Source organism: Cyprinodon tularosa, unplaced genomic scaffold (genome assembly GCF_016077235.1).
Source record: "Cyprinodon tularosa strain WSP-4 unplaced genomic scaffold, ASM1607723v1 ctg275, whole genome shotgun sequence".
NCBI lineage: Eukaryota > Metazoa > Chordata > Actinopteri > Cyprinodontiformes > Cyprinodontidae > Cyprinodon > Cyprinodon tularosa.
This window is the reverse complement of record NW_024038980.1, coordinates 1,127,737-1,141,977: the sequence shown is the minus strand read 5'-3', so window position 1 is coordinate 1,141,977 and position 14,241 is coordinate 1,127,737. Positions and strand designations below refer to the sequence as shown.

Genomic DNA, 14,241 nt, shown 5'->3' with positions numbered 1-14,241 from the left:
AAAATGTCATGTTGGGGCAGGAATCAGCTACAGGAAATAGTCATAAACCAGCCTAGGATGCATGTAGCTACAAGCAGTTCACTTCATTAAACAACAGATTTCCTTGTTCTGTGTTCAGACACCTGTCAGCCAGAAAAAAAATTTGAAATAAACATAAAATAAAAAATTCAAACATAAAAATAATTTTCTTGTGTAAATAAGAAAGATGCTTACTTTATGATTTTGAAGAAGTTAGGGAGAACCCCAACTATGCTAAGATATACTCGTGATCACAGTTCTAAATAAATGGGACATAATATTTTAACATATTTCTCTTGTAATGTTAAAAAGACTCCAGCAGGTGGCGTAGTGCGAGCATACGCAGGATGCCCACCGCAGCTACAGCAGAAGAAGAAGAATGCACATGTGTTTATCGAGACAGTTCAGAGTATTGGTGTTCAAATAACAAGTTTATAGGATTGTTCTGTTCTCGTCTTTTTTGTAACATGGGGAAGCTTAATGTTATTGTGTTGAGATATTTATCTCGGGATGATTTCCGAGTCCTTACCGCTGTAAGTAACGATCCAACCGCTTCATTAATACTGCATGAGTTAGCTTAGCTCAATCCATCAGTGTATCAAACCATCGGTGTTTTAGTTACTACGCTGTTGCTGATTGGCATTTAAAATACTTTATGTATGTCATTAATATTTTTCCAAATATAATTGCACTTATCGGTCTGTCGCTCGGGCTGAAAACGTAATAAAATGAAGAGTATCTACCGCAGTATAAGAAGTGGCAGTGATAATAATACCTTCCAGGACAATTTCAGTGTCTTTCTCAATTATAAGTGGTTATTTTACAATTTAAATATTTTCATTGTCCTCTATGGCTTGTAATGTGTAAATATAGTTAGTATTAAGTCAGTAAGTAAATCAGTTACTTGAATCAATTGAAAATATAAGGAGTGGAAGCAGCCAGATTCTCAGTGAATTAGATTATATTAACATTTATTTCAAAATCGTAAAACAATATCCCCGTTGCGTTGACGTAATTATTTGATTTACAAATTTCCTATATTGTTAATTAATCGAAGTTTTTGTCTATGAAGATTTAATTGAAGATTTTAAACTAATCCTGTCCTTGTCCTTTTGTAGTTCAGAGTGAAATAATTTTATATTTTATGTGTGTGTCCCCTCATAGCTGATAAACCAGCTCTCTGTGTATGATATCATTTAGTGTTATATTTTAATTGTTTGTTGTGAAACATAATTCTTTTAAGTTAGTTCTTGAAAAGGAATAAATGTAATGTGTCATTTTTATTGTAAAGTTTAGGTGAGAAAAGAATATTAATCCGCTTTGGTAGTAAAAAAACTCAAAGATTAGAATTATAAGCCATGTTTCTCAGTTCCGTTTATTACTGAAGCAGAAAGACTGCGCCTAAACCTTGACTACAGTAATTACTTCTGTACTAAATATTTATACACTATCCAAATTTATCAAAGACATTATATAAAACAAACTTAGTTTTCAGCTCTCATTACGACATGGAGTCTCATAAAAAGCCTGGATACATTTGAATAAACGGTAGAACGTTGCTAAAATAGGTTTCTATGCTACTATCCTTCCCCACTCAGATGTTAACCTGTTTCTCTAAATTCTTCCCTCACAGGTTGAGATGGGGATGAAAAACCATGAAATTGTCCCAGTGAGTCTTCTTTCATCCATTGCCAGCCTCAAACATGGCGGCTGCAACAAGATCCTCAGAGAACTCGTAAAACACAAACTTGTGGTTTACGAACGCTCCAAAAGTAAGATCATACGTTTGTGTCTTACTTTCTAATGGAGAAGACGTTAACGCATGGAGGTCATTTATTATATGCATTATGTGTTTGTTTTAAGCTGTGCAGGGCTACAGGTTGAACTACGGAGGATACGACTACCTGGCTTTAAAGACTTTGTGCTCCAGAGAAGTGATTCTGTCAGTTGGTAACCAGATGGGTGTGGGCAAAGAGTCAGGTGAGGGGAAAAAAAACAAAAATCATGTAAGCTAGACAATATATTACTCTGAACTGATTTTGTTAACTTATTCTTTTAAAACTATTGCTGTGGAAATCTGTGGAAATCTCTACTAAACTGTTGTTCTCTTATATCCCTAATGAGAATTTTCCTCCCTGTTTGTTTCCGTTTCCTGTCTAGATATTTATATAGTAGCAAGTCCAGATGGGGAGCAGTACGCCCTGAAACTGCACAGGCTTGGTCGCACCTCCTTCAGAAACCTTAAAAATAAGAGAGATTACCACAAACACAGGAGGAATATGTCCTGGTTGTACCTCTCACGTCTTTCTGCCATGAAGGAGTTTGCCTACATGAAGGTAGTGGGCTAAATCGGTGGAAGTTTGGGGAAGAAAAAAAAACATAAATCGTGGCAAAATAGCAGTTGCAATGTTTTTCCTCTTCCTTTACCAGGCTCTGTATGACCGAGGCTTTCCTGTTCCTAAACCTGTGGATTATAACCGACACGCTGTAGTGATGGAGCTCATCAATGGATATCCTCTGTGCGTAAACTGGGCGGCCTCCACCCTTGTCCGCAAACGGCAACATTGACGTGTTAAAACTGCGTTCTAATTCAAGCCTATTTTCCCAACGCTGCAGATGTCAGGTGCATGAGCTCCAGGACCCTGCAGCACTGTACAGCGAGTTCATGGAGCTTATCGTCAAACTGGCCAATCATGGCCTGATTCACGGAGACTTTAATGAGTTCAACCTCATGCTGGACGACCAGGACCACATAACGATGATCGACTTCCCTCAGATGGTTTCTACATCACACCAAAATGCTGAATGGTGCGTCCATGCTCCTGAAGATGAGATCAAAAGTTCAAAAGAAAACGGTTGCTCACATCTCCAACTTTTGTCTGCAGGTACTTCGACCGTGACGTCAAATGCATCAGAGATTTCTTTGCTAAGAGATTTAATTATGAGAGTGAGCTCTTTCCAACTTTCAAAGATATCAGGTAACATCTCATCATTTCTCTGATTAAAAAAAAAAAAATGTAAAAGAAAATTTGTGTGAAGCCAAATTTGCTGGGAATTCACAGGATAAATAGATTAGATCAGGGTAAAAAAGGACTGCACATTTCAAATATATAAAATGTTGTTTTCAATTTCAAAACTGTCTCCTGGAATGCCAAATGCCATATTTGTTTATTTCTGTTCGAAAGCGTCAAATCAAATTTCAAATCCAGTTTGGATGTACACTATATTGCCAAAAGTATTTGCTCACCTGCCTTGACTCACATATGAGCTTAAGTGACATCCCGTTCCTAATCCATAGGGTTCAATATGACGTCGGTCCACCCTTTGCAGCTAGAACAGCTTCAACTCTTCTGGGAAGGCTGTCCACAAGGTTTAGGAGTGTGTTTATGGGAATTTTTGACCATTCTTCCAGAAGCGCATTTGTGAGGTCGCACACTGATGTTGGACGAGAAGGCCTGGCTCTCAGTCTCCGCTCTAATTCATCCCAAAGGTGTTCTATCGGGTTGAGGTCAGGACTCTGTGCAGGCCAGTCAAGTTCATCCACACCAGACTCTGTCATCCATGTCTTTATGGACCTTGCTTTGTGCACTGGTGCACAGTCATGTTGGAAGAGGAAGGGGCCAGCTCCAAACTGTTCCCACAAAGTTGGGAGCATGGAATTGTCCAAAATGTCTTGGTATGCTGAAGCATTCAGAGTTCCTTTCACTGGAACTAAGGGGCCAAGCCCAGCTCCTGAAAAACAACCCCACACCATAATCCCCCCTCCACCAAACTTTACACTTGGCACAATGCAGTCAGACAAGTACCGTTCTCCTGGCAACCGCCAAACCCAGACTCGTCCATCAGATTGCCAGATGGAGAAGCGCGATTCGTCACTCCAGAGAACGCGTCTCCACTGCTCTAGAGTCCAGTGGCGGCGTGCTTTACACCACCGCATCCGACGCTTTGCATTGCACTTGGTGATGTATGGCTTGGATGCAGCTGCTCGACCATGGAAACCCATTCCATGAAGCTCTCTGTGCACTGTTCTTGAGCTAATCTGAAGGCCACATGAAGTTTGGAGGTCTGTAGTGATTGACTCTGCAGAAAGTTGGCGACCTCTTCGCACTATGCGCGTCAGCATCCGCTGACCCCGCTCCGTCAGTTTACGTGGCCTACCACTTCGTGGCTGAGTTGCTGTCGTTCCCAAACACTTCCATTTTCTTATAATACAGCTGACAGTTGACTGTGGAATATTTAGGAGCGAGGAAATTTCACGACTGGATTTGTTGCACAGGTGGCATCCTATCACAGTTCCACGCTGGAATTCACTGAGCTCCTGAGAGCGACCCATTCTTTCACAAATGTTTGTAAAAACAGTCTGCATGCCTAGGTGCTTGAATTTATACACCTGTGGCCATGGAAGTGATTGGAACACCTGATTCCAATAATTTGGATGGGTGAGCAAATACTTTTGGCAATATAGTGTATGTTTGCAATCTTTGTCTTGTTGGACACCCAGCTGTGTCCAAGTTTTTTACCATCTACCATGAGCTGGTACAAGTGGTAGCATAACCAACCCTCGGCATGATGCGGTCACCACCATGCATAACAGTTGATACAGAGTTCTATGCTTTGAAAACAGTGGGCTCTGTGTTTTTCCACATGCATTTTATCCAGCTATATCCAATTCTTCAACTATATGCAAAAGCGTTGAATGTACTAGGGGTGGAACGGTTCACAAAATCCACGGTTCGGTTTACGGTTTCGTGGTCACAGTTTTCGGTTCGGTATATGTTGATTGTTACACTGTGTAATTATTTCTTTATGTAATTTTAACTATGGCAGGATTGGTCCTCTATAACTCTCTTCCACAAGGTTTTTGTCGATGTGGGACACTTTAACTGTTAAAAAATGTTGCTTGAAGTCAGGGCTGGGATGGGTCCAGAAATTGTCCCTGGTATTTGGTATTATTTATTATATGTGCAAGCTGAAAGGTTTAAAAAAAAATGAAAACTAATATCACATTAATATAGATGTGAGTTTCTAAAATTACGTGTATTAAGTATCTCCTGCCTCCTGGTCAGGAAGTTGCAAAGTAGTTCTTACAAGTGCTCTGTTTTCTCTCTCAGGCGCTCCTGTTCTCTTGATATTGAGGTGTCAGCAAGCGGCTTTACCAAAGATTTGGAGAAGAGTGCTGAATTCCTACATCCAGCTGGACCTGAAGAAGACGACGACGACGATGAAGAAGAGGAACTAGAAGATGATGATGATGAAAACGGTGAAGGTGAAGCGTCAGACAATGAGGCAGAAAAGGAGGACAGCAGCTTCAACATGGATGAATATAAACATGCAATGATGGAACTGGAGGGACTGAAAGTCAGCGAAACACCTAAGGAGGAGGAAAGGATTAAGGAATCAAAAGAAGCTCCAGAGGAGGCGTCCAAAGCTGGATGCCAGGAGGAAACGGGAACAGAATATGAGGACGAGTTGAAGGAAGCAGAGGATGAGTGTCCAGAGCTGGCTGAGCTTTCTTCCTCTAACAAGGAGTTCAAACCGTTCAGGTAAGATCTGCCATATGCTTACAAAATGGCTCCTTAGAGAGGAAGCGCCTCTTAGATGGAGCCTCAGCTTTTATATCTTAAAATGCTCTAAAATATGTCATAATTTTTACATTTCCCCACATTTGATGCTTGTCTCATACTTAAACAACCAAAACAAAAAAATACTTTTACTAAATTTTTTTTATATATTATTTTTGTTTTTTAATTTGCAGATGTTTTTGCTTTCCTAGTTTTGTAAGTTTTAAGCTAAGAAGCCATATTAGTTATCTGTGTATGGTTAGTTGCTTTCTTCCATGCATGTTGTGTGTCTGCTCCTCAATAGAGATGATACAGTGACTTTAAGCATATCTTGCTCCTACGATTTAGTGTTATCATCATTTTGACTGACCAATATGCCAACTACAACCAGTGGTTGGAATATCAGAAAAATTACTTTATTCATTTCACCCTAAATTTCTTATCCTTTTTATTATTTAAAAAAAAAAAGTCCTTAATCCAGACCAATAATCATATGAGGAATTCTCTTGTGCAAAGTATACATTCAGAATATAATGCCACCTCCTTTTATTTTTCCAGAGACTCGGACAGTCTTCAACAGATTGCTGAACATAGAAGAAGAAGAACCGACAGTGAAGCCACCATGGGAAGCATCGGGAGTTGTTCCACCATTCCTCCTGTAAGTAAAGATTCCCACAGATGCTGGCAGCTTTCACACAAATTCTATTATAGCTACAAATATTCTTCTGATTGGAGTGGTAAAGGAGAAGTCAACCAAAATCTCTTATTTTCTGCATGCTTTGCTACAGATTTCCCACATGTTGTTGCAGTTTTTAAAAAATATATTGCCGTGTTTTGCTTATGTATACACACTGACTATCTTAATGCAATCTGCTGCTGATGTTTGTTCTGCAGGAAGTTGTCCGTCAGAAAGTGCGGCGGCAGCTCACCAAACAGCAGAAGGCGGCACAGAGGAGACGTCTGCAGAAGGGCGAGGCTAACCTGGTCACTAAATCAAGAAGGGAGAACCAAAATAACATCAAGTCCAGCATGGAGACTGCCTCGTTCTGGGGATAATGTGTAATTGCAGGTGGACTGCATCAACCTGTAATCACAATTGTCTTTATTTTAGCATCCTCTGCTCCTTCAGCTAAAGAACTATAACTTTCTCATCATGGCTGGAGAAATGGACACAATGACTCAAACAATAATCATAATAAAAATATATTTCTCAGAAGAGGTCCTTTTTCTGTTCAACCTACTGTTTTGCATAACGGAGCTATAAATATCTTTATTTTATAGATGCAATTTAATTAAGAGTTAAATCCTATGTGATTAAAGTGTGGCTTTGGTTGTAGAAAATTAATATCTAAGTGAAACAATTTGTTGCATAGCTGAACAAGTGTGATGTACAGCTTTTCAAAATGTTTTGTTTTTTTATTTGATAACGTGGATGTTTTAATCAAAATTAACCCTCAATATAAACATGAGTTTTGCGAAAGCTTTCGATAAGACACCTGCTATGTAAAGTAATTAAAGGAAGTAAGTAAAACTTGCTCACTATGAAACTCTGGCTAATTTATGTGTAAGCAGCTTTTATAAAGGAGGTGAATTCACACATGAACAAAAGCCATTCATATTGAAGGGGATGAATGGAGCTCAGACTCTGAACTCGGTGGGTTCAAATTTGAGTGTGAAGTCAGAAATGTTCCAACCCCCACACGTCCTGGTTACTAATCAAGAAGAATAGTTCCTTTGATGCCATTTTTATTATTATTGTAATCTTTGGGGTTTGTAATGGCTTTTATTTTAATTTTTTTTCTACACTTTAGATTTATTTTTGTGTTAGAATAGTTCAGCATTTTTCTTTGAAAAATCTGTGCAGATCCTAAACTTTCCGTCTCTTTGGGGATTAGCCAGCTGCTCAGTCCAGAGAGGAGGGGCTCAGCATTCCTGTCCTGCACCTCTGTGTCTGTGTGCTGAGGGGCCCTCTGAGCTAATTGGTGCAGAGTCACAAAGATGGTTTGCTTCAAAAGAGAAACCCTGATGGGATGTTCACACTGGAGAGGAGGATACTACTTTATATTCTGCATTGAGATGTTACCAGTGGGTCATAGTTTCTAGTTTTGATGATTTGATATAAACATGGATGGAATGTTTTGGAAGCAGCAGCAGAACTGAACTTTGGATGACGATGAGCTACATGCAGTTGGAGACAGATATCATGACGTACCTGTCGCAGAGTGAATCGGATGACGGACTCAAAGATTGTGAGTTTCTTCAAAGGGGAAACTTCTTTTGACCTGCCTTTATAAATGGGTCTCAGTTTTGACCCAACATTGTTTGTTTTTTTTGCTGAGGGGTAATCTAGATTGTTGTTTTTTTACTTCCATTCTGTTAACCTGTATTTGTGGAAGAGAAGATAATTAGAAATATAATTGAGAACACTGCATGAATTTCAAGATATTTTCTGCAACAGTTTGATATTTGAAAAAAAAAAGATGCATCTGTCACCGTTTTCATCAGCTTTCCCATCAACACCTGAATCCTTAATGGCTTTGGGTTCAGTTAGATTCATACAATTTAAAGTTTTTTAATCTGCCCAAATGCAAAGCAATGTGTCTTTTGACATTTCTTAATCAAAATTATATATCTGAATAGTAGCTTTAAAACTAAGTCTAATTTCAAAATGTTGAAGAATAGTCTATTAGCTTTAATTGTGGCAGACAAGCACTTGGGTCTGTGCCTGCTGTTTTGAAGTGCTTGATAAATAAAGCTGGTCTAGCTTTTAAACAAGTGGATTAAAAGCCTTGCTGGCTGATGCAAAATGAACTCCAGTAACCTACACTGCACAAAATGAATGAGACTGGAACATTAAAACCCTTAAATGGGTCAGAATATGGTGATCAGGGTAAAATGCAGTCTAGGTTTTTTATTTAGGTTTTTAATCCATCCAAATATACATTTAACATTGTTAAAGTATATAGAGAACAAAAATATTTAGTAAAAATGTGATTACAGAGTAATTTATGATTTGACTGGATTACTTTAGGAATGATATTAATGTTTGAACATCTATCTGTGTGCAGTTAATGTGGTGGGTATTCTGCATAACTTCTGGGAACAGAAGCAAACAGCTCAGTCAGATGATTCCACAGCCGAGTTGGAAAAAATTTGTGGGAAATCTGGCAGCCTAACAGATAGTCTGCTGTTATACGAGTCGGCACCTTCCGCTGGTCCCCCTTATGTCTGCTATGTCACATTGCCTGGAGGGAGCTGCTTTGGCAACTATAAGGTGATTTCATCCGCCAAATGCCTTTACTTTGAAATGCTTCTGTATCATAAATACATTTGGTTCTATGTCAGCATATGTTTTGTGTATGTTCAGGTTTTGTTCGTCCTGATTAAACGTATCAGTTATTAACTTTGAAACATTGGTATTGTCATTTGTCACCTGAAAAAGTGTGACTTTTCTCTATTAAGATGATATGTAGAGAATATCACTAAACATCCTGACAAAAACCTACACAAGGTAAGGGTTTTATAAATAGTTGAGTTAAGTTTTGACTGCTCTTATCTGGCAGGAGATACAGTATGCCAAGATGGAAGATATACGTTGTACATTTTGAAGCTATCATGTTTTATTCGATTATTAAATAAAAATAAAAAATCAAATAAGGGGCTTGTGCTCTGAGAAGGTTGCAAGTACCTGGTTCGATCCCCACAGCCTGCAATCAGGGTTCCTGAGCAAAACCCTTATCCCCAAACTGCCCCAAAGTTCAATTATTATTGTTATTATTATCATTATTGGTCTTATTGAATTGTTTTTAGTTTTTGTCTATAGTTTTCTTACTTTATATAATATAGTTTTAATGGCTGTTTCATATAAATTATGAAAACTAGGGATTAAAGAACTGAATGAAGAACAGTTAATCTCCCTGGTCCTGTTTCAGGCGTGAACATCATTTCAGAACATCATTGTCTTTATATGTCCAATATACTACTTTTAGATATGGTTCAGCTTCCTGAGTATTATTACATAATCAACCATTTTTAAGCACACACTGTTTAATACGCTCAGTATAATAATCAGGTACAGCTGAATAAAGTCAATGAAATTGCAGAAGAAATCCAAACTATTGAAACGTTACAGAAAAAATTGGATATTGGAAGCACAAAGAAATTAGGAATTATTTATTATTACTTCACAGTACCGTACATTTGGATCACTTACTGATCACTTGTATAGCTGTTCAGATCAGATCTTTTTTTGCCTCTCAGGGGCCTTATTGGCCTAGAAGGGCTCTTGTAATTGTGATTTATGTCTGCAATGTTCTAATCTTGTTAGTGCTTTGAGATCTGATCCCATTAGAAAGTTTATGTTTGTCTACTTCGCATTGTAAAATACTAATTTTATTTTTTACATCTCAGCTCTTTAATTGCCTCCTCAGGTGTGTGACACTCAGGCAGAGGCACGCAGGGATGCAGCCCGTGTGGCTCTGATGAACTCAATGGTGAATGAGCTGCCGTGTCGCTGCATCACGGCTGAGTTCATCACTCACAGTCTGAACCAAGCTGCCACAGAAAGCTCAGTGGGTGTTTGCAGCTACCAATTTCTTTAGGTTTATTTGTACTTAAAATTAGTATAACTCTACCCTGACGTCTCTGTTCAAAGGTTCCTATGGAGGATGCATGTGACTCAAGCACCAGCTTAGGAACCTACAGTGTGCTGCTTCAGTCCTACATGGGACGGACCATGCTGGAGTTTCAGGTAAAAAGCTACTAAAAACTTTTTTCAGCTCTACATATTACTTAGACTTAGACAATCTTTATTGTTATTTTGTACACACAGAGTGTATACAAAACGAAATTGTGTTTTGTACATCTTTCATGACATTTCCATTTCTTAAGGTGCAGCAGTGTTCAAATGTAAACATTGTGGGAGAAAAAACATGGTGCAAAAATGCATTGATATGGAAGTTCAGAGCATTAAATATATGTGATGCAAATATGCAGTATTTTGGTATAGTGTTATCAGTGTCATGCAGAGTCTGTGACATGATTTAGAGTCTTCTCAGCAGTTCAGCTGACTGATGGTAGTGGGGAAAAGGCTGTTTCAGAAGCTGCTGGACCTGTATTAAATGCTGCAAAGCCTCTTCCCAGAGGGCAGCAGGGAGAACAGTCCATGGTGGGGGTGTGAGGGGTCATTGATCAGGTTTCGGGCTTAGGACACTCAGCGCTGGGATGCAATGTCTTTTAATGGAGAGAATCCCAAATATTCATGTGGTTTATGTAACTATTTATTTGTAAATGTGTTATACCTACCTGTAGTTTAATGTAGTATAACATAGCTACTTTGTAAAACATGAGCCCTGAAGCACCAATTGTGGGTTTTTATTTGTAGCTGGGAACCTTGTCCAAGTAGATAGCAAAAATACACTGGAACAAAGTTTCAGTTAAAAACATAATCGAGCAGCATATAGATACTGCTGTAAGGAGAACTAAACCTCTGCCCCAAAAGAAAAATGTTATCCAACATTTTCTTATTCTAAATAATTGTATAGTTATATTTTGACTTTATTAAGTCTATTAACCTTAACTGTTGGTGGTATTTATACCTTCTAACGGCATCATTACATCTCCAGTCTGTTCTTTACTGAAATATTTCTCATCGACCTTTAACCCTGGCAGGGAAACTGAGGCAAGAACACCTTAGCTTTCTACTGACTAAATAAACACATCCACAGACATGAAGATAATATGCAGTTAATTAGCACCATTATCATAATTATACCCACATGTCCATATATGTTGATATCTGGACATACCGACGGTGTAAAAAAGAAGCTTCACCTTCATAGATTTTATGTTTATTGTCAGTGGAAGATGAGTTGCATATGTTACATGTACCAACATAAACAACAAACTTCTGTCTTAACCAAAATAATCCAGTCTTTTCTATCTGCGCCTCATTAAATCAGTTAAATCCAATCTAAACACAGCGTTTAACCCTAGCATCCCCCGCTCTTAATGTTTGGACAGGTGCTGTTTTTATAAGTGCAGGTCAAACTTGTGCTTTGTGACATCTCTCAAACCAACTATCCACGGTATTAAAATGTCAACAGGTTTCTCTACAGGTACAATGCATTTTATTTGTATTATCTGTAAAAGACAAACACAATGCAGTGGTTAAATGTCGACATAAAGAATACCTACAGCAAAAATTATCTGAAAATGTGGCATAAATATCTACTCGTTCCCTCCAAAGTTAATATTTCCTGCAACTATCTTGTGCTGCAATTACAGCTTCAAGCCCTTTAAAATGTATCTTTAGATACCATGCATGTATACAAAAAGTTTTATAGCATTGCTCAGGATTTTATTTAAAAGAATCAGGATTAAGGCAGGGGATTAAAGGGAAACTGAAAGCCTTATACCTTATACTTTTCCTTCTTGTCCAAAATACTTTGTGCTTGTTTATCCCATAAAGAAATAACTTTAACAAAATACATCCTTGTTGTGGCTTTATGAATACTTAAACAATTCACAGTTTTGAAGATTGCTTTTTTTTTAAAAGAAAAGCCTGGTTTCACCCTCCTTATCCTCATTTTCTTTAGGAGATGATGACAGTTTTCCAGCTTTTGCACTGGAATGGGACACTGAAGGCTCTGAAGGAGAAGAAGTTTTCCCGGCAGGTAAAAGTTATACAAAACAACAATGGAGAAAAAAGTAGTGGATTAGCAGGGATTAGCCTTATTGTAAAACTATTTTAAAGAATAAAATATTAGATTATTTAGGTAAAATGGTGTTTTCATAAAACAGCTCTATAGTTTGGACTACTTAATTAGTCTGTATTTTTCTATCTCTCTTTATTGAAAACAGTTATTTCAGTTAAACTTTTGAAATTTTGAGCAAAAGTCCCATATTTGAAGCATATTTCCAACATTTCTGTTGTTATTATGCTTCATTGCCACCTATTTCATATGCTATTTTGCAGTTGTAAATCCATCTCCATTTTGTTCCAGAGTGTGATTACGTACTACTCCCAGCGAGGGTTGGATGAGTCAATGCGGAGCAGCATGGCTCTGGATTGGCTGGGAAAGGAGCAGAAAGCTCCTGGGTTGCTGGCAATGGAGCTGCAAATGGCGCAGAGGGCGCTAGTGTTGGCACGACGCCGAGGCATAGAGCTGCGCTTTTACAAAGAAAAAACAGAGATCCTCAGCTTAGCCCTGAGTCAAGCATATATTCACCACACACCCGAACTCTTCAGCCCGTATCTAGGCCAACAGGAACAACTCCCTTTACACATTTTATACAGGCGAGATACGGATGTTCAGACACCCCTGCAAACTTCTACCTCAGACATGCCCTCCAACAGTCCCGCACTATATTCACAGTGCATGTTCATGCCTTTAAATAACCCTGAATAAAGGGGGTTAAAAAAGCACAGAGCATGAATTAGTGATGCCGTGTCAGTGGCACCGGAGTTTGTGATACATGCTAGTGGGTGTTATGTTTCTAGTTCCTTTATTACTGATTTAAGCACTCATTAAGAAGCTGAGATTTTAAACGTACATCATTAACAGTAGAAAACCACTCAATGTTCAAAATCCAATTATATGATACCATAAAACCTAACTGACATGTGCAGCTTTAAAAATAAAAGCAGTTTCCATTAATCTGAAATAAATTTTAGGAGATGTAGCATCAATTATACTCTAACCTAAAGGCATGCTGGTTCTTCTGCATTTCCATTGAGCATTGACTCTGTTGCCATGTGTTTATTTCTACTTTACAACACAGTTTTACCTGTAACTTATAAAAGTTTTGTTTTTTTCTATTATTTTTTTTTTTTACTCACTAAAAAGGTCAGTGGTGTTATATTTACCTTTATACCAAGTCAGAAAAAGTTGTTACCAGATGCTGCAACAGTCTTTTATAAATTTGTCTAATAACAGTTTCCCGATATCTTAAAATGGTGTGTGTAAAGGGAATGTTGTCTTTTACTTTAGGTTGTTGAGCACAATCGGTTATTGTTTACCAGATCGGTGTTTACCAACATGTTCAGTTTTAGATTAACAAAATAATTGCAAAAAGATTCTTAAACTATAGTTAAAGTCATGCAGTGGAAATGTTTGTATTCAGTCCCCTTTTAATCTGATGCCCCCAAAAATTCTGTGCAAGGAATAAACTGCAGAAGTCACTAAATTGGTCAAAAGCATCCACCTGTGTTTGTGTAATTTACCCTCAGTTTAACTCCATCTGTTCTGTGAAGGCTTCAGGTGTTTGTCTGAAAACATAAATAACCATCAGCATTGTGGAAACTAAGGGACACGGCTGACAGGTCAGGAAGGAAGTTCTATTAAGGCAGTGGTTCTCAAACTTTTTCTGTCATTCTCCACTTTGGACAAGGGGGAATTTTCAAGCCCCGCCTGTCCCCATCGCCCCAACACAATGCTAATGAAATATGCAACAATCTTAAAATGTTCCAATTTTATTGAAGTAACAAGTAGTATCTAAATACAAACTATCTACATCAAATAACAGCAAGCTAAAAAAAAAGAAAATAAAAATGCAGCTGTGTCAAAATTTGTATCAAGCTCAAAGATAGAAAAAATTTAAGTGCCACTCTGCAATCTGTTAATCAAAGAAAAGAAGTTAAATCCATCTGGCAAGACAGGTC

At 38.1% G+C, this 14,241-nt stretch overlaps 2 protein-coding genes across 2 annotated transcripts; both read left to right on the top strand.

Moving 5' to 3' along the window:
* The first annotated feature begins 372 nt into the window (after window positions 1-372).
* riok2 (RIO kinase 2 (yeast)) lies at window positions 373-7,114 on the top strand. Its single transcript, XM_038290053.1, has 10 exons — window positions 373-551; window positions 1,652-1,790; window positions 1,882-1,998; window positions 2,179-2,354; window positions 2,449-2,537; window positions 2,635-2,826; window positions 2,904-2,996; window positions 5,130-5,561; window positions 6,138-6,237; window positions 6,474-7,114. The coding sequence occupies exons 1-10, from the start codon at window positions 486-488 to the stop codon at window positions 6,633-6,635; spliced, it is 1,566 nt and encodes a 521-aa protein (XP_038145981.1). The 5' UTR covers window positions 373-485; the 3' UTR covers window positions 6,636-7,114.
* A 152-nt stretch (window positions 7,115-7,266) lies between these two features.
* On the top strand, window positions 7,267-13,920 carry LOC119786592 (protein limb expression 1-like). The gene is made up of 6 exons (XM_038290054.1): window positions 7,267-7,828; window positions 8,648-8,853; window positions 10,010-10,150; window positions 10,234-10,329; window positions 12,176-12,253; window positions 12,584-13,920. The coding sequence occupies exons 1-6, from the start codon at window positions 7,708-7,710 to the stop codon at window positions 12,986-12,988; spliced, it is 1,047 nt and encodes a 348-aa protein (XP_038145982.1). The 5' UTR covers window positions 7,267-7,707; the 3' UTR covers window positions 12,989-13,920.
* The last annotated feature ends 321 nt before the right edge of the window (window positions 13,921-14,241 follow it).